The 27,657-nt window shown below is 45.2% G+C and overlaps 1 protein-coding gene across 1 annotated transcript; it reads left to right on the top strand.

Moving 5' to 3' along the window:
• The first annotated feature begins 685 nt into the window (after positions 1-685).
• Positions 686-26,836, top strand: RAB18 (RAB18, member RAS oncogene family). Its single transcript, XM_040434347.1, has 7 exons — positions 686-903; positions 11,272-11,327; positions 12,058-12,119; positions 16,256-16,328; positions 16,468-16,586; positions 18,882-18,948; positions 25,912-26,836. The coding sequence occupies exons 1-7, from the start codon at positions 836-838 to the stop codon at positions 26,082-26,084; spliced, it is 618 nt and encodes a 205-aa protein (XP_040290281.1). The 5' UTR covers positions 686-835; the 3' UTR covers positions 26,085-26,836.
• The last annotated feature ends 821 nt before the right edge of the window (positions 26,837-27,657 follow it).

Raw genomic sequence — 27,657 nt, 5'->3', positions numbered from 1 at the left:
ACCATCCCAGCATGATTGTTGGGAGCGCATGGTGATGTCATCACTCGAGCACAAGTCCTTCGGAAGGTCCTTCAGCATCAAGAAAAAAGTGAATGCCTCTGGAATGAGGTAATTATTTTTCTCAGCTAAAAAAAAAAAAGTACATTATTACAACTGAGAACCACTATAGGGGACATTGGGGGCCACTATAGGGGACATTACTACTGCTGGGACCACTATGGGGGAAATTATTACCACAGGGGACTTTGGGGGTCATTTATTAAGACCGGCATTTTAGACCCGTACGCTGGCGGTGGATCTGTCGAAGTTCTGTATAGGCGCTGGCCTCTACAAATAACCTTTGCACCAAAATCTGGAACAGATAAACCAGAAAAGTGCCGTATATCACTTTGTAGATGTATACCGCAGAGGTTAGGATTTTATTTTTTTTAAAAAAGCAATGTATAAACCATCCATTCACCTCTCCTTCTGTCCAGCATCTTCAGCGCGCACTTTACCTCACACCTGCGGCTTCTCCTCAGCAGCCCCGGTCTTTCTATCTTCATTCTACAAGCATCATGCGCCACCTAGCGTCTAACACGGGCAGCGCCGCTGTTGCCGGAAGCGATGACTTCAGGCTCTCAGCGGTGGCGCCGTGTCATTGACGCAGCGGCCGAAACGTGAGCGCGCACGTAAGAGGGGAGGGAGGGAATCCGGAAGAGCCGTGGACGGGGACGCGCTTTCTTCGGCTGTTGTTGTCCAGTCGGCTCTATCCCGGTTGCGCGCAAAGGGTAAAAAGGGCGGCGGGAGCGCGCAGTGTTGTGCTGCGCAGAGCCGGAGTGGCGGTGGCCCCAGGATGGAGGAAGATATATTGACCACCCTGAAGATCCTGATCATCGGGGAGAGCGGGGTGGGCAAGTCCAGGTGAGCAGGGGAGGACTGTGTGCTGGTGGGCCTGCTCTGGAAACGTCAGGGGGCTTCTAGGCCGACAGGGGCCTGCTCCATGGACGTGCGGTCATTACGAGTCAGGACAGTTCACCAGCTGTTGTGGGACTACAAGTCCCAGGGTGCCCAAACAACCAATGCCTGTCAGTGCATGCTGGGACTTGTAGTCCTCCTAGTGTACTGACAGGTGGGTCGCTGATGTGACGACACATGGCGGTTTTAGAAATGCTTAGTATTCCATAAGTGCCATGTGACATCATTCGGAGAACAGCGGCGCCCAGTGCTGCTTATCTGGCTGTATCCAGACCCCACATTGAGGGTGCAGTCACCCCCATTCTCCGCATAGCCTGGCATGTATGGCGTATCGGTATAGGATGTATATGTGACAGGATAATGTGTCCCCTTCTTGTTGCGGGGGCCCCGGCTTTATGTTGGGATTCCACTTTGGGTGTTAATATCTCTGCGGCAGGGCTGAGTCTGTCACTTGCCCCTGTGTGGCGGCATTCTTCATGCGTGGCGGTAACTAGTCGACAGGTAATAACGCCTTTTGTTTTACCTGCAGTCCTATGTAAACCACCTCCGGACTGATAGTGGCCTGTACGAGGTGACAGCTCTGCTATATCTCGCCTGCACAAGGCAGACATTGGACGTGGCCTCTCTGATGACATCAGTCTGACTATTTGCTTTCACTGGAAATGAAACTTCCCATAAGGCCTCTTGCAGACGAACGTAAGGGCTCCATGTCCGCAATGCCCAGACCGTGAGCCAGCTGCATGCGGATCACGACCCCGTTCACTTGAATTGGATCCACGATCCATCCGTTCCACCAAAAGATAGAACTTGTTCTATCTTCTTACGGAACACCGCAGAAGCGCTCCGTAGTGCTTCCGTGGGGTTCCATTCCATGCTTCCGTTCTGCACCGTTCCACATCTCCAGATTTGCGGACCCATTCAAGTCAATGGGTCCGCATTCATGATGCGGAATGCACACGGAACGGTGGCCGTGTATTGCGTATGTGGTCCGCAATACGGCAACGGGACACCTACGGTCGAGTGCAGGAGGCCTAAGGGTTTATTCACACGTCCGTAGTGTATTGCGGATCCGCAATACACCCGTCCTGCACCCCCATAGAACTGCCTATTCTTGTCCGCAATTGCCGTCAAGAATAGGACATGTTCTATTTTTTTCCGGAGCCGTGGACCGGAAGATCGGGGCGGTGCTATGGAAATGCAGATGCGGACAGCACACTGTGTGCTGTCTGCATCCATTCCTGCCCCCATAGAGAATAAATAGGTCCGCACCCGTTCCGCACACATTCACGGACGTGTGAATGGACCCTTAGTGTGTGAGACCCGGAAGAGTCCAAAGACCTGATCTAAGATTGATGGCGCCCGCTGATATTAGACTGTCGGCCGAACCCGGTGACTGACCCTCTGATGTGTATGGGGGTGCCCCGACCCTCGCGTCTGTGGGAGGTGTCAGGGTAAAAAAGGACGAGGCAGCTGGGTTTCGGCATGTCAGAGCCCACCGGGGTGCCACGTGTGAAGGCTCCCTTATGGTGAGAGGGGGATTAGGGTAGGTTCACACTGAGGACTTTCTGCTGCGGTTTCTGCCGTGGATTTTCATGGGGGCCTGCTCTAGGTTTAGCTCCATAGAAGCAGGCTCCCAGCGTGGCCTTGCAGTGGATACATGCGGTATCCGCGGCAAGAATAGACCTGTATGTTTTTGGCGCTGCCTTGCGACAAAATCTTTGAGCTGAATGAACTTCGCCACCGCCTCCCATTGGAAACAGTCGGGGGTGATTTCAGCGCAGATTCTGCCTTGTTTTCGGAACTAAATCGGTTCTGAAACCTGCACTGAAAACCCTCCGTGTGAACCTACGGCTGCGCGGTCGGGTTGTGTCGCGGTTATGGAATGCACGTGGCCGACCTATGCTCGTTTATGGACTGTTGGGAATGTTTGTGGTTCTTTAGCATGGTCATTAACTTCAAATAGTGATACACGTGGTACAAATACGGTAAACATATACTGCAAGCGGGTGGTCATGTTATATGTGTGGTCGACTGCGAGTACAACAGGTGCAGTCACCACAACTTGGAAAGTGTCAGGCCTGTCTCAGAAACCTATTTCCCTCTTGACTTCTATTGGGAAGTGAGACACTGACGTTCCTAAAACCATGACCGCACCACGACTGTGCCGCGTGGTCGTACCCTGAGTCAACCAGTCCTTCCGAAATCAGCAGGTGCAGCCGACCTTCATCTAGTGTGGATGGCCACATTTAAAGGAGTTTCCACCTTCAGGGGGACTTTTTGGCCAGACGCCCCAACGTCGCCAGTCCTGACGTGTAACCCATATGTCGCAGCTGTGGCCGGCCGTTGACAGCAGTGGCCACGTGACCCACAGCAGACGGAAAGTTTAGCAGTGGGGACCGAAGGAGTCGAAACCAATCGGCAGCGAGCAGTTAAGTATTCTTCCCTCCTCTGGATCGATGATGTGGGGGTTCTGGACGAAAGGCCCCCCCCTCCTCCCAAAGGTGGAGAACCCCCTTTAAAAACTACTGAGGTTCACAGAATCTGACTGGCCTTAGGAATCATTACTGCTGATGGGCCCCGACACCCACCTTAGTCCAGCACTTGGCCGACGTATCAGTGCGGTCTTTATATTTTTATTTTAGTATTTAGCGCAGTGTCTTGTAAATTTGACTTTGATTGTGGGGCAATAAAACATCGGTGTCTGGCTGATCATGGCGGGGTCTTGCGTTGAGTGATCACTTACTTATCAGTAAGAGACTAAACATTAGGACTCATTCACACGACCGCGCCGTGGATGCCTGTCCTGTGCGTTCCGTAATTTGCGGAACAGAATGGGCCGTCCATTGTAGAAAAGCCTATTCTTGTCCGCAAAACGGACAAGAACAGAGCAACGGATGCGGACAGCACATGGAGTGCTGTCCGCATCTTCTGCAACCCCCATTGAAGTGAATGGGTCCGCATCCAAGCCAGAAACAACGGTCGTGTGAATGAGCCTTTTCTCCTTTGTTTGTGGAAAGCGTCGCTCTTCACTGTGCGGCAGACATTTCTGCTTACTATACGATCCAGGGGGTCGACCCTCCCCCGATTAGATATTAATGGCCGATCGTCTTTGTCCCAGGAGACCCCTTTTACATGGGGCAGGGAACACTAGGGATTTTCCATCTGGATTTTGTAAGAGGAAAGTCCTCTGTGTATTATACTAGAAGCGAAGTAAGTGACCTCTTACCAACCGGAAAACATTGGCGCAGAAAGTGACCTTTGGTGTGGATTTAAAATCCGCAGCATGTCAGCTTAGGTTGTGGATATTCACTCGGGATTTCACCCTGAAATCTGGCACATCCGTAGCAAAATCCACGTGCAGATTATTTATTTATTTTCAGCCTCATTTAGGTCCTGCTGCTTGTGCACCTACCTGCCCTGTAGGTTATCATCAGGGGCCTGGGGTGAGATGTTTTGTGTCTTTGTGGAACCTCTGGTAGTGTCACGTTGTGCTGCTGATGTGGCAGTCCTGTACTTCAACCCTTCCGTCACAGCCCGGTGTGAATAGACCTTCTGTGGTCAATATTTCTGGTCAGGTTTTATGCCGTGTAATATTCCTGTCTAGCTGCCTTCTGTGGTACAGATCTCATGGGAGCGCAGCCGCCATGTGACAGCCGTGTCTGGTAGGTTTACTAATTATCTATGTCATGTCAGCAGGGGATATGCTGATCAGATCTGCTGGGAGGATCGCAAGGCCCAAAGGAAGCAAGATCTGTAAAGCATATGAGTAATGCTGCATTTACACTGCCCGAGCCAATAGGCAATTATTGGGAAGGAACCGTTCTTGCCTGATAATTCCCTGCTCGTCAGTGGAGCTGCCTTTACACAAAGCGCTCTCCTACACTCAAAACATATTCATTGTTTCTGGGCAGCAGATCGCTGTTCACACCCGATAACCGACCCAGCAAAAGTGCCATGAAAACCCACCATTAGTATTAGGGCTCATGCGCACGACCATATTTCCAGTCCACATTTTTTGCAGATCGGTTGCGGACCCGTTCATTTCATTTCTGCATCTGTATGTCAGTTCCGCTGCCCCACAAATACATTTAGGCCTTCCACATACATTTAGGCCTCATGCACACGACCGTTGTTTGGGTCCGCATCCGAGCTGCTGTTTTGGCGGCTCGGATGCGGACCCATTCACTTCAATAAGGCCGCAAAAAGATGCGGACAGCACTCCGTGTGCTCTCCGCATCCGTTGCTCCGTTCCGCGGCCCCGCTAAAAAAAACCTAACATGTCCTATTCTTGTCCGCGCTTTGCGGACAAGAATAAGCATTTATATTGCCGGCGCCCGTTCCGTTTCCGCAAATTGCAGAAGGCAACACGGGCGGCTTCTGTTTTTTGCAGATCCGCGATTTTCGGACCGCAAAAAACGGCACAGTCGTGTGCATGAGGCCTTAATCTGGCATCCAGTACTCCACCAATGTCATTATCCTGATGGTTATTCCTGACATAGAACTGTAAAGTGATCTGGAAGACTGAGCCAAGATGACTAAGGCGCTGTTCACATTTTAGATGTGTTTCTTCTTTAATGTACAGGGGTCAGCAACCTCTGGCACGCCAGCATTTGTAAAACTACAACTCCAAGCATGCACACTTGCTCGGCTGCTCTCAGAAGCCATAGCAGTGAATGGAGCATGCTGGGAGTTGTAGTTTCACAGCAGCTGACCCCTGATGTATTCTAGTGACAGAAGCCTCCTACACATGCCACTGCTGTACGCCTTCACCAGCCATCTTAAAGGGGTTGTCTCATCATGGACAATGGGAGCATATCGCTAGCATATGCCCCCATTGTCTTATTGGTGCGGGTCCCACCCCTGGGACCTGCACCTATATCGAGAATGGAGCCCCGAAAGTGAAGGAGGGCGCACTGTGCATGCGCAGCAGCCCTCCATTCGTTTTCTATGGGGCCGGCGAAAAATAGCCTAGCGCTGGCTCGGCTATTTCCGTCTGCCTCATAGAAATGAATGGGAGCGGGGGCCGCGCATGGGCAGTATGCTCTAATTCACTTCTATGGGGAGTCAGCTTAGTGGTGGCCGGACCGGAGACCTCCAGCCACCACCTTGCCAGGCTCCGTTCTCGATATAGGTGCGGGTTCCAGTGGTGGGACCCGCACCTATAAGACAATGGGGGCATATCCTAGCGATATGCCCCCATTCTCCATGATGAGAATACCCCTTTAATACTATGTAAGCTCCATCAGCAGTTGACATATAAGACGTGGTAATTAGTATTATTACTGGAGAGTCAGGAGCCGCTATTCTTGGAGTCGCTGTCGTCTTTTATAAGAAGCCTGTTAACTCCATTGTAGTTTCTGCTGTGAATGGCTTCCTGCGCTCGTATAACGTTATCCCCGTTTTACAGCTTTCGCAGTCATTAGAAAGAGCTCAACGCAATTTCATCTGACACGTCTGAACTGCATTTACAGGGGAAAGTTCATTAAGCCCAGTCTGTCCTTTCTCTGCACATTTGGCATGTTATTCCAAAGTGCGTTCTATATATAAATGGCCGGCAAGGTGATGGTGCAATAGTCTGCAGGCTGTGAAATTCTCCCTGCGCTGATGTCCTGTTTTGTCCCAGACTGTTTCCAGCTCTACATGTAGAGGGACTGCCTGTACCACGAAGGATCAGACTTCTGCTGCATATCCAATTGCTAGAAATGTCTCCTAGGCCTTATGCACGTGATCAGATGTATTTTGTGGGCCGCAAACCGTGGATCTGCAAAATGCTGATACTGGCCGTGTGCATCCCACAGTTCTCTGTCTCACTATTATAGAAATGCCGGGCAAAACGGACAAGAATATAACATGTTCTGTGATTTCTGGAACGGACGCAAGGATGACATGTATGTGCTGTACGCATTTTTTGAGGCCCCATATAAATGAATGTGTCCGTGTTCAACCACAAAAAATGCAGATCGGACGTGGACCAAAATTATGGTTATGGAAGCATTCCTTTAAATGTAATTTTCAGTATTGATGGCCAATCCTCAGGATAGACCATCAATATCTGATCTGTCCAACACCTTGCACCTCCTTCCGATCAACTCTTCTGCAGTAGCTCTGGCACCGGAACTACACCGCCATGTCCATTTCTGTAGTGGACGCAGCTGGTTACCGCGGCTCGTTGTAGAGAATGGGAGCAGTGCTGCGGTAACCGGCTCCATCCACTACACAATGGACGGTGCTTTGTAGTTTGTTCGCAGGTAGGCTGCCCCCACCAATCCTGAGGATAGGCCATCAATATCAAAATCTTGGACATCTTCTTTAAATTCATCCTAAGGATGGGCCGTCAACATTGTGAACCCACTTTGTTACCCACTGCACTGACTCCTCAGTGATGTCCTTCTTGGGCTACTTTCACACTTGCGTTGTTAATTCCGGTATTGAGAGGATCTCAATACCATTACCGGCATTAAACGGATCCGTTTTGATTTTGCACATCAGGATGCATCCGTTCTGTTAGGATACGGTTGTGTGAAATCAAAACGGAAAAAAAACAGATCCGTCACTAAATAAATTGAAAGTCAATGGCTGATGGATCCGTTTTTTTAGGCTCAAAAAAAATAAGTCACCATTGTTTTTATTGACTGTTTTTTTCCATTTTGATAAACGGACACAAAACGGAACGTAAGTCATCCTGATGCATCCTGAACGGATCTCTTTCCATTCAGAATGCAGGAGGAGTGAACGGAAACGTGTGACACAGGCCCGTCATGCACTGTTATGTCACGGTCTTGGACAGCTTCATTATATTGGACAGTAAAATGGGTGGGAATGTGTGTGTGTATATGGGAGGAATGACATTTCTGATTTACAAGGATAAACTAAAAGCAGAAATGGATATATAGCCATAATCCACCCATACGAGGAAGCCGTCGCAGAGCTGTTCTAATGGTTGTCATTAAATCTGTATAAGGCTTTATGTATTTGGATGGATTATGATTCAATGTTATACAGAACTGTAATATTCTGCCCATGGACGACCGTGTACCTATGTCATGTTCTATAACTTGGCGGATTATGTAGGTATTGTCCAGGGGCGGACTGGCCATAGACCCTACAGTGAAATTTCCAAGTGGTTCAACGGATTGGGGGGGGGGGGGGGGGGGGGGACTGCTCAAGCCCTCCTCGCGGTTGCAGGCCGGATACATAATGATCTTGTGCTGTCAGCATTAATTAGTGGTAGGAGCATCAGGTATTTAGGCAACTGGCCAGCACCCGCGGCCGGTGATGAAGGTGAATACTGTGGCGGGTCAGCAGTGATTTGAGCTGCACTGTGGTATTGCTGCCCCCTCCACTTCAGATGTCCCTGCCTACTTGTGTGGCCCCCCTTTCTGTCAGTTTGGACCTGCCTACGTCATGGGCCAAGTAAAGTTCCCAGTCGGCCCCTGGTATCGTTCTCTTAAAACATTGCTTCTTAGAGACAATATCGAGACCTGTGATGGCTAACCTCCGGCACTCCAGTTGTGGTAAAACTACGACTCCCAAGATGCACACTTGCTTGGCTGTTCTCAGAACTCCACAACAATGAATGGAGCATGCTGGGAGTCCTAGTTTAACCACTGCTGGAGTGCCGAAGGTTAGCCATCACTGCTCTGCTCTAGAAGGAACCATATAATTTCATACAGAGTGCCAAAACGTCATGGGTACTAGATTGCTGGAGACTGGGAATACATCCAGGCATTTATTCTGTTTTCCCTAGTTGGCGTCGGGAAGAAATTTCTGTCTAGTAAGAGGCTCCTGACCACTATCTCTGGATAACATGTTGACCTAGATCAGTGATGGGCAAACTGCGGCTCTCCAGCTGTTGTAAAACTACAAATCCCATCATGCCCTGCTGTAGGCAGACTGGGCGTACTAGGAGTTGTAGTTTTACAACAGCTGGAGAGCCGCAGTTTGCCAATCCCTGACCTAGATGATGGTTAGGCTCCAGTAGTGGATTTCTATTTAGCACATGGCTTCTGGGATTTGTCCAACCTGAAAATGTCTTAAGTCAACAGTCAGGGTTGACATTTAGGGAGTGGTTCTGTGTAGGTTTATTTGCCTGTAAATGTTAAGTGTCTTTGTTTCGTGCTTAGAATGGGGCGCAAACAGATTGTGATAAGACGCTTGTGTTAAAAAAAAAAAACTTTTTTTGAAAGACTTCAGATTCTAAATGTGCTACTCAACCCTATTAAGACCACATTAGCGATCTGCCTGATTCCTGGCCTGTTCAGTTTTTGTAAGTCCGTTGACCAGTTCCAGACTTTAATGCTTGTCTATTAGGTTGTCTTCAGTTGCCGTCTAAAGGAATGACTCCTTCTGACTTGTAGAACAATTTACATCCATAAAACAGTCTGCACTAAACCCAAGACCAGAGACTGTTCTGTATCTGGCAGAAACCCAAGAAGAGAGATTATTGTTGGATGTATCAGAGACGCAAGTGTGAAAGTGCCCTAAAATCTACTTCTCTGTACACCGCCGGCAGCTCAGCGGTGTACGGAGTACAGGCTGTACACATTTTATGAATGGGGCTGCATCGCAGTGAATACGGGCAGGAGCCCATATGGCTGCCCGTACCCCTGGAGCATGCGCGAAAATCAGCGTTGTTAGCCGGTGCATGCGCAATAGTTACTGTGATGCCGTACAAGGAATGGGCATCGCAGTGCGCATGCGCCGGCCAAAGGAATGAGTGCGCAGTCGCGGAATATCGGCAGCATAACAAGTTAGTACAAAGGCGGTCAGAGGGAAAGGATGGGCAGGCAGAGGGTAGGAAGGGGCGGGAGGACGCAATGAGAAGGCTGAGCAAGCAGGGCACCTAAGAGAGTAACGCCGCCCTGGGCACTTGCGAGCCCTCATTTGCATATCTTATAAAGATCGATTTTTGAGGGTTCTAGAAGTCCAGGATTGATGCCAGAGGTAACGTTTTTATTAACTGTAAGCATGCTAGGGAGCTGTGGGAAGGGTTAAAGTGAAATGCTGGTGACAGACTCCCTTTAACAAAAATGTATAGAAAAGTTTAGTTACTCTTTAATAATCCAGACCTCAAACCACTAAATAGAGATATAATTTCATAAAATGCACTAAAAGTCCCCCACAAAGAGCTGTTAAGACACATTGAGTGAGATTTCTCAAGACACTTTTTGCATCTGTCTTTATATCCCCTGCGCTGCTGTGCGCCTCATCATAAATTGGGTGCACCCTCCTGCAGTCTGTCCGCCTAACCAGAAATCTTGGACCGCTCAGAGGTGCTGTAGATTTGTCTTCTCTTACGCCAGAAAACTGGTGTAAATGAAGATAAGTTTGTCGCTGTCTGGCCACACCTCCTTCAATGCCCTTGACACGCCCCCTTTTAGAAAAGTGGCGAGGATGCCACACGTGCATAGGGAAGTGCCATACGTTGCCCCTTCTTGCAGTCACCAGGACCAATGGACCCCCATTACCAGGGATTAGGGTCTGTTTCCTATTAGCCACACGCTGTCCAACAGCCCTTATTAGGTCCCCTCTTGGTCTTAGGTTATTGCTCCAATATTTTACTTATTAGAATGGGGATTGTGTGTATGTGACACCAATCAATGAGGACACACTCCCTCCCATCCATTGCTAGCCCTTGATCCCCTGATGAGTCCGGGGCTTTAATTTGGTGACGAAACGCGTAGGGATTTAAACCGCTGTGTACCCCCAGGTAGGGTTGTCTAGGCTAGGGCATCCAATATTGTAGGGTTAGCTCCTGGACGTGCGGCCCCTAGCCGGGCCATAGGGCTCTATAGGCCTGGTAGGGATTTCTAGGGACAGTGAGTCTCATCTGGACCCTGCCCTACAAGTAACACTGGCTTCTGGGACTGCGCCACTTCACCCAGATGTCTGTCACCCACCGGTAAGACTGTTCCCGTTTAGTCTTTTCTGTGGAATTTATACCTGTGTTGGGGTATTGTTACCTTGTTCACATGGGTGTAACCATACTACTGTGGTTTCCCATGGTGATTGTCTATGTTTGGTAATTATGTTTGTGGTGTGCACACTTTTTTGATATTATGTGTTATGTCCGTACTTTTTATCTGTTTATTAAACGTTAAGTCTTATAATACGCTACCTCTTCTTCCTGTATGAAAAAGGGAAGATGCAACATTTTTTTTCCAAAAAGTCGCACCTGCATCTTTTTAACGGCACTTTTCAGGCTTAAAGGGAATGATACATCTCCCCCATTGTGTATGTGTACTGAGAAGTGTATCCACAGTGATGACTTCCCTGCTGTGTGTAGTCTTCTCATCGCGCGTCTTTGTTTTCCAGCCTCCTGTTAAGGTTTACAGATGACACATTTGACCCAGAACTTGCAGCTACCATTGGTAAGTAGGTTCTTTCTATAATTACAACTTGGAGGCATTCTCGCCTGATATTATGCAGCGTCTGTCAGCAGTTACGTGTCTACTCCACTTAAGGGCCTGTCTGTTTGGGCTGCAGGCTTTAAAGGGATTGTAGTCCTTTTACCGATGCCCTGTAGCCTGCATTGTCTATTGAAAGGTTTATGTTTACTCGCTTTCTGCAGCTCCTGTGGATAGGGGATAACTTTATGTAACCGTAATATCCTATTAACTAGTTGCCTTATGGGGCCGTGTTTGTGGCGTTTTGATCACAATAGTACAATCTGTTTGTAGTGAATATCACCAGGTTTACATTTGCGTCACCCTAAAGGGGTATTTCCATCTCCGATGTTGGTGGCTTATTGCTAGGATATGCCACCAATGTCCATTGGGTGCAGGGCCCAGAGGTGGGACTCCAGAACGGACCCCCGAGTGAAGGGGAGCGCACAATCGTGTTCACCGCTATGGGAGTTCTTAAAATAGCTGAGCTCCCGAAGCGCACATACCACCATATGGGGTCCTTAGTGCCCCGTCTTCACTGCCTCTGGCCCTACTTTATCATCCTTGTCTTCAGTTCCTGCCTTTGATGCTCTGGTTCATCTTCAGGCTAATGTAATTCCTTGCAGAGATGCACGAGCCGACTTGTCCTGTAATCAGTCAGCAGCATTATTACGGTGTTATCTGATGTGGTGCAATGTGTGATTTTATTTTGCAGGTGTCGACTTCAAGGTGAAAACGATTTCTGTGGATGGTAATAAGGCGAAACTGGCTATATGGGTACGTATGAGAACAATCGCCCCTTTGTTATGAAATGTGCTGCTAAAAATTAGGGCAGTGCATGTAACTACTGTGACAGGCATACCTTCGAGACTTGTCTAGATGTGCCTGGTGACATAGTCTGTGGTCAGGCACCAGGAAAGCTGAGAGCTCATTCCTGTGTCATTAGTAAGATAGAGGGGTGTGCCAGCCGCCACCTTACATCGTTCTGTTGGCAAATGCTGTTGAACATGAGTGTTGGTACACCAGGCAACAACTAGTTAAAAAACGGTTTTGTTATTTTTTTGTTTTTTTACAATGTGAAAAGTAAAATCTGCCTGTTTGTGTAGCAGAAGAGGGGTTGACGAACAGACCCCCTGTGGTCCAGGCTGCTTGCTAAGCACAAAAGTAGAGATTAAGCCGTGCGCTCCTAAACGACCATAATAATTAGCTTGTGAGCCTTTGCTGCAATATGTTTGCTGATAGGAGCTGTAAAGCAGCGGTGCCAGATATAGGACCCTTGAGACTGAGTGAACTGATGTCTCTATTTCTGCACTTTGAGACAGATGTTACATTCATAGGTCCTAATGGGGTAAAGGCAAAAAGGTTACATGAAATGGACGATTCCTTTTAAATGTAATGTAGTTTTATAACTAGAGGTATGCTTTTATTTTGCTAATTGAAAACAAAATTGTCACGTCATGATAAACATTTGGTTCCCTTTTTTCATGGGCAGTAAGTACTATTTGTGCCTACATCAGTTACAGGAAGAGAAGGGGAGGCAGTACTATCTGTGCCTACATCAGTTACAGGAAGAGAAGGGGAGGCAGTACTATCTGTGCCTACATAATTTACAGGAAGAGAAGGGGAGGCAGTACTATCTGTGCCTACATCATTTACAGGAAGAGAAGGGGAGGCAGTACTATCTGTGCCTACATCATGTACAGGAAGAGAAGGGGAGGCAGTACTATCTGTGCCTACATCATGTACAGGAAGAGAAGGGGAGGCAGTACTATCTGTGCCTACATAATTTCCTGTCCCTTTATCTTTTACAGAAAGATACAAGAAGGCAGTACTGTTAGTAAATGTCATTTACAGGTAGAGAAAGGGAATCTGTGCCTACATCATTTTCCAGGAGAGAAAAAGGGGCCATACCATAATTTTACAATGGGAGAAGCGAGTAGTACTTGCTGTGTGTACATTACTTATAAAGAAAGACAGACTGTGCTTTTTCCCTTTTATCCTCCATGACGGCACTTACGCTGAGATGAACCCCCTCCTAGGAGCCATTCAGATGGAGTGATAATGTATTCTAAAACTGCCTGTGCAGACAGTTGCAGGTTTTTTCCGGGAAAGCTTTCTATTTAGTTATATTAGAATTTTTTGCAAGAGGGGTTTCAGAACAATTACATCCTAGCACCCTCAAAGTCCATATTTCCGCCTTAAAGAAGAACTCCCGCAAAATATTTTATTCTCTCACCTGCTAGAAAGGTGAATGATGCAACCTGTAGTGAATTTAATTTTCTTCCCAGTGACTGTATTAATGAGTTATAACCCCCCGTTCTAATCCTCAGCTGTGTCATGTGACCAGCAGTCAAACTCTCCAAATCACACAGCTTATAATGTGTGGACAGGAAGTCTGTTTCTCTGTGTATTCCTATGGGAGCCTCGATGTCAGTCTCATAGGAATGAATAAAGGGACATCCTAAAACATTTAATGTGAAAATGGCTTAAGGTACCATAATGTGCCTAAACCTCAATCAATTGCCTTGAAACTTTGCACAACCTAAGTTCCCAGCTTCCCAAACCTATACTGGAAGTTTCATGGATTTTGGCTACCCACAAGGCAAATGAGTGACATTAAGCTTGTTTATTGGGGAGCTTAACGTACATAAAACAACTTAGGCTACTTTCACACCTGCGTTCGGGTGTCCGCTCGTGAGCTCCGTTTGAAGGGGCTCACAAGCGGCCCTGAACGCAACCGTCCAGCCCTAATGCATTCTCAGTGGAGGCGGATCCACTGCGAATGCATCAGTCTGGCAGCGTTCCGCCTCCGCTCCGCTCAGCAAGCGGACACCTGAACGCTGCTTGCAGCGTTCGGGTGTCCGCCTGGCCGTGCGGAGGCGAGCGGATCCGTCCAGACTTACAATGGAAGGCAATGGGGACGGATCCGCTTGAAGAGGACACCATATGGCTCAATCTTCAAACGGATCCGTCCCCCATTGACTTTCAATGTAAAGTCTGGACGAATCCGTTCAGGCTACTTTCAGACTTAGTTTTATTTTTCAAACTATAATGCAGGCGGATCCGTTCTGAACGGATACAAACGTCTGCATTATAGGAGGGGATCCGTCTGAGCAGACATCAGACGGACCCGCTCTGAACGGTAGTGTGAAAGTAGCCTTAGATGTTAACCGATTTCCCCCAAAATTCACGTAATATAAGACTCTTATCTATTCAAATAAATCCTGAAAAAAATCTGTGCTTTTAGTAAAAACATAGCACACTTTATTATTTTTTTTTAAATATGACATTGGGGACATGACTTCATATCCCTTGTTTTCTGTCAACGTTGCCTTCATATTGCAATAACTCGGTTTGCAAGAAGACTTTTATTTATTTATTTATTGAACTATATAAACCAAAACATAATGGGGATCTTGGAGGAAAACTTCAGCCTGTATCCATAACCTTTCGGTATGTCCCTATAGATGATAGAAAGCACCATCTGGAATGAAGAATACATGAGAAATCCATTACAGAGGAGGTAGTGAGGGTAATAAGAAGGCACATTCTTATCTATGGCATCAAAAAAATTGTGGCCAAAACCAATATACCCTTACTTGATCAGTCCTGAAATGTCACCTCTATTTTACTCATGTGAGTGCGATCTCACATTCCACCCTACTAACAAAGTCGGATAGAAGTGACATTTCAGAACCGAACAGCTGTTCCAGGGCAGATCAGTTCTCCTGCACATACGATTTGTAATAGCGATCTGCCCTGGAACAACTGACAAAGCGTTGGAATGCTTGACCTAGTGGCGGTCACACATTCCACCGCCAGAAAACCACGTCCAGTCACCAGTCAAGGAATAAAATAGTTTCATGTGAATAACTTTTGGTATGTTTTATCAAATGACCCAAAATCTTCAGAATATGTTGGCATAGAGAGAATCTAGTAGGATGGGAAGTTTGGGGGAAATTGGTTAACATCTGAGTTGTTTTTTTTGTACGTTAAGCCACATTAAGCTCCCCAAAAAACAAGCTTAATGTCACTCATTTGCCTTGTGGGTAGCCAAAATCCATGAAACTTCCAGGATAGGTTTGGGAAGCTGGGCGCTTAGGTTGTGCAAAGTTTCAAGGCAATTGATTGAGGTTTAGGGACATTATGGTACATTAAGCCATTTTCACATTAAATGTTTTAGGATGTCCCTGAATAGAGACTTAATGGACTCCCTGTGCGGTGTCAGATGGAGATCAGAGATTTGGTCACATGACACATCTGAGGACCAGAAGGGAGGTTAAAACTCGCAAACCATTCATGAATTATCAGACTCCTAAAGGTAGCTGAAATGTATATCCCTAGACCCGTATCACATCAGTGATACAAATGTGTTCTGCTCCCTGCAAAAACCACTGTATTACAACCCCTGACTGAGATGCTCCAGATGTAATGTCACCCAGATCTTGTGTAACTGGGTAATGAAGAGGAAACGGAGCAAAAGGGACTAAGACAGAGGACGGTGTTTTTGGAACTCTTGATGCAGCACAGTGACCACAATAGTTCAAAATTCGTCATCACTGTCCATGTTTCACCCTGCAGAGTTTTTTTATTTTTTTATTTCTTTCTGTCTTTTTATATTTTTCCCTTGAATTTGATTGATTTGTTAAATTTTGGATCTGTGTTGCTCTCTATTTAGCATCACTTTGAGGTGCAACCTTCATTTTCTCATTTAGAGATTTTTTTATATTTGTGCCAAATACTTCAGGGGCTTAGGTTACACATTCCTGTGCACTTGTACTATTTGTCCACAAGGTGGTGATAGAGTGCAATGTAATTCAGTTCTATGCAAGTCTTCTTTTTTTTTTTTTTTTAATCTCTTCTTCTTCTTACCGTGTCTTCACATATAACATTATTGGAACATTTCTCTGCAGGACACTGCCGGACAAGAACGCTTCAGAACACTAACGCCCAGCTATTACAGAGGTGCACAAGGTGTTATATTGGGTAAGAGTGTAATAATTCAGCTCCTCCTGCTTTGTAACAGATTGCCTTCAGATTGTGCTGACATTTCAATGTGACAGGCTCTGTATGAAGTGGCAAATTGCCTTGTTTCCCTTTTATTCACATACCTTTTGTCTTTCAGTATATGATGTCACAAGAAGAGACACATTTGTAAAGCTGGACAACTGGTTAAATGAGCTGGAGACATATTGCACAAGAAACGACATAGTAAAAATGCTGGTTGGAAACAAGATAGATAAGGTGAGCGTAAGGACACATTGTGAATAGGACTGGAATTATGCCAGGATTTGTTTAAATGAACACCTGATCGTAGACAGACTGCAAACTTAGGGCTCTTTCACACTTGCGGCAGGACGGATCCGACATGCTGTTCACCATGTCGGATCCGTCCTGCCGCTATTTTGCCGGACCGCCGCTCCGTCCCCATTGACTATAATGGGGGCGGAGCTCCGGCGCAGCACGGTGAAAGCCGCCGGACTAAAAGTCCTGCATGTCCGGTGGCTTTCGCCGTGCTGTGCCGGAGCTCCGCCCCCGTCCCCATTATAGTCAATGGGGACGGAGCGGCGGCACATATTTACTGTTCATCTGTTATAAAAGTAGTTTTCTTCCTCTGCTACCCACTGTGTTTCCTCATATATTACCATGGCATCGACCTGTAGTTCTGAGCCTTTGTTAGGTCGAGCACGCTCAGTGTGTTGCTATCAGTTCTCTAGCTAAATGTCTTATGAAACAAAGGGCGTGTTAGTGTGCTGGTGATTACTGAGCAGAGGGGGCGTGACCGGACGGTATATCAGGCAGCCAATCAGTAAACATCAGCACTCAGAGCAGGAAAGCTAGGGATGGTGGGGATTGTAGTTTTCTGAGGGGAGATCAGGCGCCATGATACTCTGTTGCAGGTTCACACAGGAGCCAGACAAATGGATGGCGAGGTAAATTGAAGCTCTGGTTATATGTATAGGTATGGGTTCTGGTTGGGTCACGGCTTGCAGCCTTAATGCAGTTTTTCAAAAATTGTTAGTTTACCGGAATAGCCCTTTAAAGCGGCCTGTATAACATTTTGGAAAACTTGGAGCATATTTAGAGCCCAGTTAAATGAGCGTTTTGTTTCAAGAAGTTGTCTCACAACTTTTAATTCTTTTCTGGATGTTAGTATTGTAATAGTTGTCCGGGAGTTCAACTACAAGAAATGTGTAAAATGAAAAATCGAAGCACCCAAATCTCCCACCCATCCAGCACGGACGCTTCTGTCGGTCTTTATTTTCCTGCGGTGGTAAAATGCCATACATTCACATGACCGCTGCAGCCAGTCACAGGTCTCAGTGATCTTATGCTTTACATGCTAGCATCACTGCAGAGGTCTTTGCTGTAGCAGTAACCTAGAGCCATGGCAAATCATTGCTGCAGGAAAATGCCTACCTACCCCTATGTCCATCAGATGAGTTTATTTTACAACTTTCTTGCCTCTAATTAAACTTCTTATGCTCCTGAACAACCTCCCATGGGAACTGAACTGCAGTACCCACTACCCAGGCATGGCCACTACATGGTGTATGGCGCTGTAGTGTTCTGGCTCCATACACTGTTTACTTCTTGAAACAATGACTGCAGGTAAGAGGTGAACGGTGGGAGTCGGACAGGGCCGGTGCAAGAATTTTTGCCAACACAAGCGAAGCTACATTTTGGCGCCCCCCCCCCCCCCCCCATTCCCCTCCTCGCAGCTAACCTGGCCCTGGTCCCATCTGCAGCAGCTGGCTTCTCCTCTGTGTTGTCCTGGTATCTTCTCTCTGCTTCAGACAATCGCTGGTTTGAGGACCGTATTTTTCGCCATCTAAGACACACACCTAGGTTTTAGAGGAGGATAATAAGAAAAAATATTTTCCATTACACCTCAGATCAGACCCCCAATGTTAATCAGACCTCAGCTCACAGCCCCAATCAGACCCCCAATGTTAATCAGACCCCCATGTCAGAAATCAGCCCCCATCCATCAGCCCCCCCATGTCAACCATCATGCCCCCATGTCAGCCTTCAGCCCCCCATGTCACATTTCTCCCCCTCCCCCAGGGTGCGCCCTAAGGCAGCCGCTTGGTCTGCCTTATGGTAGCACTGGCCCTGGGGTCGGACCTCTACTGATCTAATATTGATGACCTATCCTATGGATAGGCCATCAGTATATTAGTCCCATAAAACCCCCTTTAAGGTTCTGCATCTTTTGCATTACTACCATGTCCCTTTTGTGTGGATTGCAACTATGGGCTAGCTGCTGTGTAATCGTGATGAGGATGCTGCCTTTATCGTGCTGACCCCACCAACTGATCATAGACCATAAGTATTATATCCCTAGAGAATCCCTTTAATTTAAAAAAAAAAAAATTATATATATATATATATATATATATATATATATATATATATATATATATATATATTTATATTCTCTTACTCTATTGACCATATAGAGATCTGTATTTGTGCAAAACTGCAGTTTTTTGTAATGTTATGAGTCACTAACATAGAGAAAATTTCTGTTTGCAGGATAACCGAGAAGTGGACAGAAATGAGGGACTCAAGTTTGCACGAAAGCACTCAATGTTGTTCATAGGTATGAAAAGTGGGATATTTCTTATGTTGAACCAGTTACTTCCCGTTCCTATCTTCTTGGCCTTATAGAAAACTGGTCTGTATGGTATAGTGTTCTATATTCAGTATGGTCATGTGTGTTACTGTGTTAAAGGGGTTGTCACTTCTGCAAATGGCATTTATTATGTAGAGAAAGTTAATACAAGGCACTTACTAATGTATTATGATTGTCTATATTGTCTCTTTTGCTTACTGGATTTATTTTTCCATCACATTATACACTGATTGTTTCCAGGGGTTACGACCACCCTGCAATCCAGCATCAGTGGCCGTGCTTGCACACAATAGGAGCTTTTTCCTATAGTGTACAAAGACCACCGCTGCTTGATTGCAGGGTGGTCATAGCCTGCTGATCATATCCAGGAGCTAACATAAGAAATCAGAAATTCACATAATACTATACTGCTATTTGTAGTATAGTAATATTGAATTAAGAAAAAGTAGTGAACGTGGTAGCCTTCTAGACTGGCTACATAAAAAAAAAATATATATATATACAAAATAATACATTTAAATCACCTTTTCTTTAAAATAATAAAAAAATACATAATAAAAAATATAAACATCAAGGGCATCACCGCGTCTGAAAACACCCCTACTATTAAAATATATATATAAAAATATTTTCCAATACGGCGAATAACGTAACGGAAAATAGTATCAAAATGGGCGATTCGGCATTTTTTTCATGGCAAACTTTTTCCCCTCAAATTTTTTAATTTATTTTTACAGTATTTAGACATATAAAACTATACATATGTGGTATAGAAACATAGAATGTGTCGGCAGATAAGAACCATTTGGCCCATCTAGTCTGCCTAATAGTTGAAATCGTTGTGACCCAGAGAATGAAGGGGACAGGTCAGAATGCTGTAGGGACAAAACCTGTAAAATGGTGTAAGAATTTAGTTTTTTTTTTTTTTTTTTTTTTCTCAATTCCTCCCCATTTGGAATTTTCTTCCCGCTTCCTACTACATTGTATGCCATATTAAATGGTGGCATTAGAAAGTAAAACGTGTCCCGCAAAAACAAGCACTTAAATGACTATGTGAAAGAAAAATTAAAAAGTTACGGCTCGAGGAAGACGGGGGGGGGGGGGGAAATAAAAATGAAAAAAACTTCCGGTATCCAAAGAGTTAAAGTGGTACTGTTTTTATATTTATTTATTTATTTATTTATTTATTTTGTCAATTCTTTGAGCAACCCCATTAAATATAAGCTGTTGCTGGAAATACCCTAATCAGTATTAAGAATAAATTAATCAGCACAGGATTTTGAACCAAGTTATGAGGTGATAAAGGTGGAGATTCGGTTTAAGATCGCTTTATATTCTAACAGCTTAATTACATTTTCACATGACAGGATTGCCCTATGTCCAGCAATAATGTAATTGTCCTCTAGTTGCTGCTTGCAAAACCTGAACGTCGCACCTCTGCAGCTGCGCCCGGGATATGGCGGAGTTTGTTTCAGCGTCATGCCAACTATTGGTGTTGGTGAGGCCAGAGGACTGGGCTCTGCAGAAACCTTGGGCCAAGTGATGTGGACCAGTTGGGCTTCACTGTTCCATGCATCTGATTGCTCCCTCTGGGTCTCTAAAACCTTTAAGTCCTGGACGAGACAGGAAACAGTCTGTTTGTCTAAGACGACAGCATTATTATTTTTTTTCCTGCTCATATGGCTCGTCTCTTGGTCTTTGATGCGTTATTTAACCACAACCACATCTTAAAAAAAGGACAATATGGTACTGATTGTGAACAACATGCAAATAACTCATTACAGGAGCGTACAGCTCCTCAGATCTTTCCCCATAATAGATTTGACACGTTGTAACTTCACCTGTTCCAAAAGTGGAATCATTTCCTGATCGTCTGATATCCTTTGCCCTCGAGCTGTACTGGCTAGCTCGGTGGATGGCTTCACGCCGGCTTTAGGCTGATGAGTATTTCTTGTGCTCTACTATTCGCTCCACTTTTTCGTTGTGGTGTTCACAGGGATTGGTCAATAGCTGGGATTTATTTCATATGAGTAATGGTTTATCTTTGTATGTGCCGTAAAATCTTTTCTTCATCTGCTTTGCCAGTGGTCTTTCTTCTCTTTACACGGCCATATGAATAGATCCGCATCCGTTCCACAGTTTTGCAGACCGGGTGTGTACCCATGAATTTCAGCGGGGCGACAAAATATGCGTCCGCAGTTGCGGACAAGAATGGGACATGCTCCTATCATAGTTCCAGCCATGTGCAGTTCACGAATTGTGGAACGCACCCGGGCCGGTATCCGTGTTTTGCGGATCTGCAGTTTGCAGACCGCGAAACACTACGGTCGTGTGAATGTATGTGGACTGGTAGACGTCAGGGGAAAGAAGAATCGGGCACTTGGCCTTTAAACGGGCAGTTCCAGGGCATTTGGCCAAAAGCAGTCTAAGGTGTACAGGCGTTCTTACATGTAAGGCTACTTTCACGTTAGCATTTTCAATTCCGCTATTGAGATCAGTCATAGGATCTCAGTAGCGGAAGAAAATGCTTCAGTTTTGTCCCAATTCATTGTCAATGGGGACAAAACTGAACGAAACGGAGGGCACCAAAATGCATTCCGTTCCGTTTGGTTGTACTCCCATCGCGGACAGAATAACGCTGCAAGCAGCGTTTTTCTGTCCGCGATGTATTGCGGAGAAAAACGGATCCGTTCTGACACATAATTTAAGTCAATGGGGACGGATCCGTTTTCTCTGACACAATAGAAAACTGATCCGTCCCCCATTGACTTTCAGTGGTGTTCAAGACGGATCCGTCATGGCTATATAAGACCTAATACCACCGGATCCGTTCATGAAGGATGTATGCGGTTGTATTCTTGTAACGAAAGGGTTTTTGCAGATCCATGACGGAACATAGCCTAAGTGTGCCAAGTGCACGGATCCTTTGTTGTAAACATATGGTGCGATCCATGTGGGCGCAGTCCCCAAGATCCATTCTTGTGTACGGTGAAATATTACAAAACCAGTAAAATGTCCTGTGCTCATTGAAGTTGTATTTTGGCACCCTTAGGCCTCTTTCACACGAGCGTGTCCGGATGCGTTGCGGCTCAAGGTTGTGTAGATTGTATTATTTCCCCTATAACATGGTTATAAGGGAAAATAATTAGCATTCTGAATACAGAATGTATAGTACAATAGGGCTGGAGGGGTTAAAAAATAAAATGTATAATATAACTCTCCTTTAATTCGCCACTTGTTCGCACAGCCGGCATCTCTTCTGTCTTCATCTGTGAGGAATAGGACCTTTTGACATCACTACGCTCATCACATGGTCCATTACATGATCCATCACCATGGTGATGGATCATGTGATAAGCGTAGTTCTGTCATCAAAGGTCCTATTCCTCACAGATGAAGACAGAAGAGATGCCGGCTGCGCAAACAAGTGGATTTAGGTGAGTGTTTTTTTTTTTTGTTTTTTTTACCCCTCCAGCCCTATTTTACTTAGCATTCTGTATTCAGAATGCTATTCTTTTCCCTTATAACCATGTTATAAGGGAAAATAATAATTATAGAGTCCCCATCCCGATAGTCTCCTAGCAACTGTGCGTGAAAATCGCACCGCATCCGCACTTGCTTGCGGATGCTTGCGATTTTCACGCAGCCCCATTCCCTTCTATGGGGCCTGCGTTGCGTGAAAAACGCACGAAATAGAGCTTGCTGCGATTTTCACGCAATGCACAAGTGATGCGTGAAAATCACCGCTCATGTGAACAGCCCCATAGAAATGAATGGGTCCGGATTCAGTGCGGGTGCAATGCGTTCAACTCGCCCGTGTGAAAGGGGCCTTACAGTAATCTAGTGTCTGAGGTAGCAGATACCATATACACCCCCTCCCATGTCTACGAGGTCAAGCTGTTAACCTCCATGTCCAGCATCCACTTTTTACAATTTCATACTTCATTCCGTTGCTTCTGCCAAGAATCATAAGGATTGACCCCTGGAAAGCAGAGCAGTAAATTTTAATGATACCTAATGTGTTTTCTTTTGATTATGGAGTGCAGCTCTGCGGGATTCAGGACCTGTCATTGCCCTTTAGTGAAATGTAGATTTAGTAAAAAGTCAGCATAACGCCTGCCGAAATGAACACGATCCGAAGATTTACACCCGATCAGTTACTGGTGATTTCAGGGCATATATATGTCATTCTATTACTTAATGATTCAGGTTTAATGAGTTCGGACTAATTACTGTACATAATAGAAATTGTATTCCTGTTACTGTAGCACACAGTGAATGGATTGTGTTTTACCTTATGTGACCGAGCCGGTAATTGTGTGTCCTATTGACCTCCGCCATTTATATTAATTTAGGGACATATAAATATATTTTATAAAACTCTTTATGAAGTTTACCTACTTTTGAGCATTTCTAAACCCATTTCATGATTATACATATGAATATATACCAAAGTTCCATATAAGCCTTTTTTTTGTGAATTGCTCCTCATCCCTTCACTATGCATCACCATTCCAGATGCCATGGCTCCCATTAAAAAAAAAATTATCATGTAATTATTCTTCCCTGGTCAGCGCTGCATGTGTGTGTGTGTGTGTGTGTATATGTATATATATAATATATATATATATATATATATATTATATCTATCGTATTTTTCGCCCCCTAAGACTAACTTTCTCTCCCCCCAAAATGGGGAGAAAATGCCCCTGCGTCTTATGGGGCGAATACTGGCAGTTTTATATCGCAAGCTGCGATGTACGAGCGAGCTGGCGAGGGACTGGGGGCCGGCAATAGCGGTACTATAGCCCCGCCGCTCCGGTATACTAATATAAAATGTCTTATTCAATTAATAGTTATTAAACATGCCCCCCAACTCCTAATAGTACCGTACATCCTAACCGCTTTAGTAGAATGCAGGCCGGGCGGGCGGCAGCGTAACTCCCTGATGTCACGTGCCTGCGCCGCCTACTTTATGAATGAAGCAGGCGGCGCAGGCAAGTGACGTCAGTGAGTGACGCGCCGGCCGCCCGGCCCGCCTGCATTCTACTGAAGCGGTTAGGATGTACGGTACTATTAGGAATTGGGGGGCATGTTTAATGACTATTAATTGAATAATTATTTATGGGGGGGGGTCTGTGGATGGCACTGTTATGGGGTGGGGGGGTCTGTGGATGGCACATATATAACAGTGCAAGCCACAGATTTCCCCCCCCATAAGTGTCCGTCACAGATTCCCCCCCCCCCATAACAGTGTCCGTCATCCACAGATCCCCCTCCCCATAACAGTGTCCGTCATCCACAGATCCCCCCCCCCCCCATAACAGTGTCCGTCATCCACAGATCCCCCCCCATAATAGTGTCCGTCATCCACAGATCCCCCCCCCATAATAGTGTCCGTCATCCACAGATCCCCCCCCCATAATAGTGTCCGTCATCCACAGATCCCCCCCCATAACAGTGTCCGTCATCCACAGATCCCCCCCCCCCCCATAACAGTGTCCGTCATCCACAGACCACCATTAGTTCCAAACCCACCAAAAGCGCACCTTTTTGGTTAAAAAATATTTTTTTCTTATTTTCCTCCCCAAAAGTGTTTGTGTAAAATAAATATATATATATATATATATATGTATGTATATTAGTTTGACTACTACCACTGCTAGAGGCACTATATTGTCACCATTCGGTTGTCGGGCACACCTGTGTGTTTTGTACTTTCAGCCCTAAGCTAGCAATACATATTAGATGTATGGGGGTTTCCCAATTTTCTACCCACGGCAGATGTCAGGGGAGAGAAGGATCGGACTGTTTGATTTCAACATGCCAGAGAGAGCTTTCTAATGTGTATGGGGAGCTTCTGACTGTTCCCGACAGATGATGTCCGGGGAAGGATCTGGCACGTTGAATTTCAACACCCAATCATTTTGTTCTCCTGGGAAATAAGCCACCACCAGAGGTTGGCAGCGGCTTTTTTCTCGCTCCCCATTCAGGAGAAATAGCTATGGGTTGAATGGGAGTTTAGCTTGTGAAGGTTTACGGTGTCAAGCAGCTCTAAACTGCTCCGGTCTTCACTGACTATAACCATTTGCATTTGTCACCAACAATTTTATCTCCCAGTTAAAACCAGATAGTGACACACACCCTTTTTTCTAATCCGTTTGTATTTTCTGATTACAGATTTTTTTTAATTCTATTTCCTGAACATGATCATGGGGGGGGGGCGACCATTTTGACTGAGCTGTGCTTAACAGCATCTAGAAAGCATTAAGGAAATAGGGTTACAGCATCCCCATGGTCCATAGACACAGTGGACCTCACTGACTTCTATGGGAGACCTTTCTAGGCATGGCTGTGACCTGTGCCGAGGTCATTATACAAGGGAAGAATGGAGAAGCTTTGACCATCACCTATTGTGAACGGTGGATCATATCTGTCTCTGTGTATAGATACAATAAGTAAAGTGATCTGTACAAACTAAGACGTGGCACCAATTATTAGGCTTAGTGGCCAGTGGAAAAACTGCAGGATTTTATGGTTTTTTGTTTATAGATATTGACCTCGAAAATGAAACAATATCTATCAAAAATGTTTTAAAAATATATTTACCATTAAAAATGTGATTTAAACAATAGGTCATTTTCTGATGACACATTCCCTTTAAGTAGCATTTGGGGGAGGTAACACTTCTTCTGTGATCATAAACCGCAACCCCATGAATTTTCAGTGCAAGTCTGCTTGGATTTATATGTGTAAAAAAGAAAATGCATGGTTTACAGCTGCACATTGGTGGCATCTCGCCCATTACATCTGTTCTGACCCTTGACATTGTAGAAAAATAAAATAATTTCCTCCTGTATGGGTTAGCCCTGTTTTCTGAAGAAGTACCTACAGTCACCCGTGCTAATTTCTCTCTCCTGTCCATTGCAGAGGCCAGCGCAAAGACCAGAGACGGAGTCCAGTGTGCCTTTGAAGAACTTGTGGAAAAGATAATACAGACTCCTGGACTATGGGAAAGCGAATCTCACAACCGAGGTGTTAGATTGTCCTCTGAAGAAGGTGGCAGGGCAGGAACGTGTGGCGGATACTGCTCCATGCTATAAAATAGTTGTACTGTCTTCCTATGATCTGCGTATAGTCATACCTGTTTTCCTGTATATAAAATCATTTACAGTTAATATAGGGACCTTACCGGTTTGCACATATTTGTTTGTATCATGAGGCAAATCTTTGTAAACTATCGTTCAGCAAGTTTGCAGTCCGAAACTTTAAGCGCATGAAACTCTTGACTTTTTACCAGTGGCATGAACGAAAGCGCGTTAGCAGATGCATTAACTTCCACCAGTTCATGTTGTACTTTTTAATTTTCTTACATTGCAGCATATTTCTATATTCTGTAGCGAAGTCTAATTTGTCCCTCCCCCTGTTTCTTATGTTGCTCTGAGCCGTACGGTTGTGTCTTCTGTTATCTGAGTGTAACACGATCCCGGCGTAACCGTTGCTGAAGACGACCCCTCGCTTGTCTCCAGATGCACACAGAAGCATGTTCCAGCAGACGTCTTTTTATCACTTTGCCAACATATTAGCATTTTTCTCTGGTACTGTAGGTAATAACCACCGGTATATGGGGTCATCACTTTTCCACACGTCTTCTGAATGTGGGTTTATAGTCAATGGAGGAGTCATACCTGAATTTCCAGCAATTGCTTCCTCTCAGAATTAAGTGTTTCATGTTCCTGTAACCAGAATATTGTCTTCCCATTGCATGTTGTGACCAGTATTTTATTTTTCCCCTCTCTGATTTACCATCTATTACACTGAATGTAAAAACAATAGATATTTTTCCTGTGGCTTCTATTGCTACTGTGTTGTAGGAATTTGTTCACCTCCGATTCCCTAGTATCAGATAATTCATATACCATCTCCACCTGTGAAGACCAGTTGAAAAGAGTGACTCATTTATCAGTGGCATGTCTCTGTAGTAAACTTAAAGGGGTTGTCCTGGACTTTTACAAATCTGACTAAAGGTAGCTGTACACATTCACTCGCTGTCGGCTGAAGAGCTTTCTCGCCCTACTCCCTCAGCCGAACGTGTATATGTAATAGGGAGAGGGAGTTGCCAGACTCTTCTATCTCCAGAGAGAACAGAAGGATTGGGTGAAAATTTTTGCGGATTCTTCTCTCACCTGACATCTGTCGGGAGCTCTTCATATACATTAAAGGCTATGTACACCTTTTGGGGGGCATTTTATTATTGCATTGTACTCCTTTTCAGATCTTCAAATATTTTTTTAATTTCTCTTTGTTAAAATTATGGCTTCTTTTTTTTTTTCTGTACAGAGTTGAGATGCTGTAGTAACACCCTTTGGATTTTCTGTCTTTTCCGTCAAACCAGGAGCAGACAGACTCCTTATCTCTGCTCTCTACCCTTATAAACACTAATTATAGCTCTGTTCTTATCTTAGTGATAAGAATGTGGCTTAAATTAGTCTTTGACCTCTTAGTAGTTTAGAGATAAAGTTTATTAGATGACCAGCACAAAGTGAAAGTATCAATCACATAGCTAGAAAAAACTGTTAACTCTTTGTGACAGAATGGCTCAATATTGTTAATAAAACCAATTGAAAAAAATATATATTTTTAGCCAAAAATAAGTCAAATGCAATCTTAAAACAA

Source organism: Bufo bufo, chromosome 5 (assembly GCF_905171765.1).
Source record: "Bufo bufo chromosome 5, aBufBuf1.1, whole genome shotgun sequence".
Classification (NCBI taxonomy): Eukaryota; Metazoa; Chordata; class Amphibia; order Anura; family Bufonidae; genus Bufo; species Bufo bufo.
The sequence above is the reverse complement of the archived record's forward strand: the minus strand, read 5'-3'. Positions and strand labels throughout refer to the sequence as shown.

Excerpts from the sequence above, each read along its gene's own strand:
- RAB18 (XM_040434347.1), top strand. The coding sequence starts at position 836 with ATGGAGGAAGATATATTGACCACCCTGAAGATCCTGATCATCGGGGAG. Across the intron at positions 11,328-12,057 it reads AGAACTTGCAGCTACCATTG|GTGTCGACTTCAAGGTGAAA; the intron begins GTAAGTAGGTTC and ends TTTATTTTGCAG. Across the intron at positions 12,120-16,255 it reads AGGCGAAACTGGCTATATGG|GACACTGCCGGACAAGAACG; the intron begins GTACGTATGAGA and ends ATTTCTCTGCAG.